The sequence below is a fragment of the Corapipo altera genome, unplaced genomic scaffold, assembly GCF_003945725.1.
Source record: "Corapipo altera isolate COAL_440 unplaced genomic scaffold, ASM394572v1 226, whole genome shotgun sequence".
Classification (NCBI taxonomy): Eukaryota; Metazoa; Chordata; class Aves; order Passeriformes; family Pipridae; genus Corapipo; species Corapipo altera.
Genome location: NW_020885054.1, coordinates 312,766 through 315,775, shown reverse-complemented (window position 1 = coordinate 315,775; position 3,010 = coordinate 312,766). Strand labels below are relative to the sequence as shown.

The window sequence follows — 3,010 nt, the reverse complement described above, 5'->3', positions numbered from 1 at the left end:
CCCCCCCACCACTGTGTGTCCCCCCACCCCACGTTCACAGCCGTGTGCCCCCCGCCCCCCGTGTGTGCCCCCTCCCGGCCCCCCCCGCTGAGACCTGTCCCCTTTGCTGTTTTTCAGATCTCCGAACTGGAGGCCAAGCTGCAGACTTTGAAAAATTCCAACCCGACTTAAACCACCCTCAAACCGCAGCGATTTTGGGGTGGGGGGGGCCCATTTCTTCTCCTCAAACCACCCCCCCAGCCCTACCCCCGCCCCTTCCCCACCTCTTCCCCACCGGGGAGGAGATGAGACCCCCGCCAAGGCCTCCTGGTGCCCCCCACTCCCCCCCTGGGGGCACAGGCAGTGTGTGTGTGGGGGGGCGTCTGACAGAGGGGGGTTTTGGGGGGGACACACCCCGCATTCGTGTCTGTGTCCAGTGTGAGTCTCGTGGTGACGTGATGGACCAATGGGGGGGTCACAGCTCCCCCAGGCCTCCCCCCTCCCCTCGACGTGATCCCCCCGCCCCCGGACACAGAGCTGGCACCCTGGTTGGACGCTGTGGGGGCGGGGACCGGACAGTGACACCCCCCACCCCCCCAAATTGTGAGCCATATTGGGGGGGGTACGCTGGAAACCCCCCCAATCCCCAGTTCCTTCTCTTGGGACTCACCTGGAGCACGGGTCGGGGGGGTCGGTTGCCTTGGCCCTCCCCACCCCACCAACGGACTCACCCCCAGCCCCACAACGAGGTGCTCCCCTCGGGGTTGGTGCCCGGGACCATCGCCATGGAGGGGGGACCCCAAGTGCCCCCCTCTCACTCCCCTTCAGTGCCACCATCGCCAGGCAGGAGGGACACCCCCCCCAGCCTTTGCCAACCCCTGCAGCAGGAGGGGGGGGGGGGCACCAGCCCCACTACCCCCCCGGCAATGGGGGGCTGCTCAGTACCCCACTGTGGGGGCCCCCAGTGCCCCCCAGCACCCTCTGCTACCCTCCCTGAGCCCGGGGCTTTTGCCTTCCCTGGGCGGGGGGGGGACACACGGTGGTCCCCCTCCAGGGTGGGGGCGATGCCCTCACCCCCCAACTGTAAATAACACCCCCCCAAATCACAGTATTTCTCTGGGGCTGGGACACCCCCCCTACTGGCCACCCCCAGCCGGGTCGGGGGGTCCCACCCCCTCGGCCCGGGGGGAACCCCATTATTTTTCATTTCTATTTTGGCCCCCTCGCCCCCCTGCCCCGAAGTACCGAGTCTCCGACAGTAACTGGATGTGGGGGCAACTGGGAGCCAGAGCTGGTTATACTGGGAGTGGGAGGCGGGAGGGGGCACGCGGGGCGGGGGGAAGGGGGGTCCGACTGGATTGGAGCCACTTGGGGAGGGGGGAGGATATTTAAGGGGGGGTCGGGGAGCGCGAGCCCCGGGGGGGGGCCGGGGTTATTTAATCTCACACGTGTACCTGTGGGTGTATATACTATATATAATGTACCTATGTATGTACTGGTCCTCGTTTTGTAACGCAGCGTCCGCGGCCCCCCCCACCCCATAAACGCGGCCTCGGCTTCCCCCCGCCTCCTTCTGCCCGCGGATGGGTCGGGGGGGGGGCGGTTGGGGGGGTTCGGGGGCGATGGGCGAGACTGGGAAGGACGGGGGAAATAGGGAAGACTGGGAGTGATTGGGGGTCATGGGGAGGAGTGGGAAGAGTGGGGGACCGAGGAGGATGGGGGACACTGGGAGGAGTGGGAGGGTTTGGGGCGAACTGGGGAAAGTGAGAAGAATTGGGGGAACTGGGGGGAGTGGGCACGATGTGGGCACTGAGAGGAAGGGATTGGGGTGAAGTGGGAAGAATTGGAGGGGAGTGGGCTGGATTGGAAGGCACTGGGAGGAATGGGAAGAATTGGGGGGGCACTGGGAGGAGTGAGTAGCATGTGGAGGGAGGACATTGCGAAGGGTGGGGGGCACTTCGGGGCACTGTGGAGGATGGGAGACACTGGGCACCGTGGGGGTCACCGGTGTGTCCGTGCCCGGTGTGTCCGTGCCCGGTGTCCCCGTGCCCGGTCGCTGTCCGTTCAGCACCGTCGTGTGTGCGCCTCTGTCTGTCCGTGCCCGATGTTCCCGTGCCCCCTCCCCAGGTGCCCCCCCCGCCCCCCCCCCCTCCCCCCCTCCCCCCGCGTCCCCACCGTCCCCCCCCCGGCCCGTTGCCCCCCCCCGGGCCCCCCCCCCCCTTGCCCGTTCAGCCCCCCCGTGTACCCCCCCCCGCCCCCCTCCCGGTGCCCCCCCGTCTCTGTCCGTTCATCACCGGCCCCGCTCCGGGCGGGGCTGACCCCGCCCCCGCCGTTTCCGGGTTCCTGTGCCCCCCCCCGCGGCCCCCGGCCCGGCGGGGCGGCCCAGCCCGGCTCGGCAGCGCCCTCCGCTCCCACCGGCCCTGCCCCAGCCCGCGGGAGGCGACCGGGGGCGACCAGGATGCCCCAGAAGCGCCGGTGAGTCGGGGGCGGGGGGGGGACAGGGCGTCACCCCCGGACAGCGCCTCGCCCCATCCCCCGGTACAGCATCCCCAGGACAGCCCCACCCCCGGGACAGCATGCCTTGTACAGCCTCGGTACAGCATCTCCGGTAGAGCCCCTCCCCCGGGACAGCCCCATCCCCCGCGGTTCAGTATTCCCGGTACAGCCTCATCCCCCGGGCAGCCCCCCCCAGTACAACCCCGGTAGAGCCCCTAACCCCAGGGACAGCCCCACCTCTGATACAGCGTCCCTGGTACAGCCCCCGGTACGGCCCCAGCCCCCGGTACAGCCCCGGTACACATCCGGTACAGCCCCCCTACTCCCGGTACAGCCCCACCCCAGGTACAGCATCATCCCCCAGGACAGCCCCGGGACAGCCCCAGCCCGGTTCAGCCCCCCAGCTCCCGGTACAGCCCCACCCCACGTACAGAAGCATCCCCTGGGACAGCTCCGGTACAGCCGCATCCCGGTACAGCCCCATCCCAGTACAGCCCCATCCCCTGGTACAGCCCCATCCCAGTACAGCCCCATC

At 69.2% G+C, this 3,010-nt stretch overlaps 2 protein-coding genes across 3 annotated transcripts in view; both read left to right on the top strand.

Moving 5' to 3' along the window:
* Positions 1-677, top strand: part of PPP1R9B (protein phosphatase 1 regulatory subunit 9B) — a 9,555-nt gene extending 8,878 nt beyond the window's left edge. Inside the window, exon 9 of one of the 2 annotated variants that reach the window (XM_027668854.1) lies at positions 118-677. In XM_027668854.1, the coding sequence (XP_027524655.1) occupies positions 118-171 (54 nt within the window). In that variant the 3' untranslated portion in view covers positions 172-677. The remainder of the gene's footprint in view (positions 1-117) is intronic. The other variant, XM_027668855.1, reaches the window with a different exon arrangement.
* Positions 678-2,348: 1,671 nt separating this feature from the next.
* SAMD14 (sterile alpha motif domain containing 14) overlaps positions 2,349-3,010 on the top strand; it is a 6,025-nt gene continuing 5,363 nt past the window's right edge. The window contains 1 exon segment of the mRNA XM_027668856.1: positions 2,349-2,454. The gene's annotated coding sequence lies outside the window, so the exon portion shown is untranslated.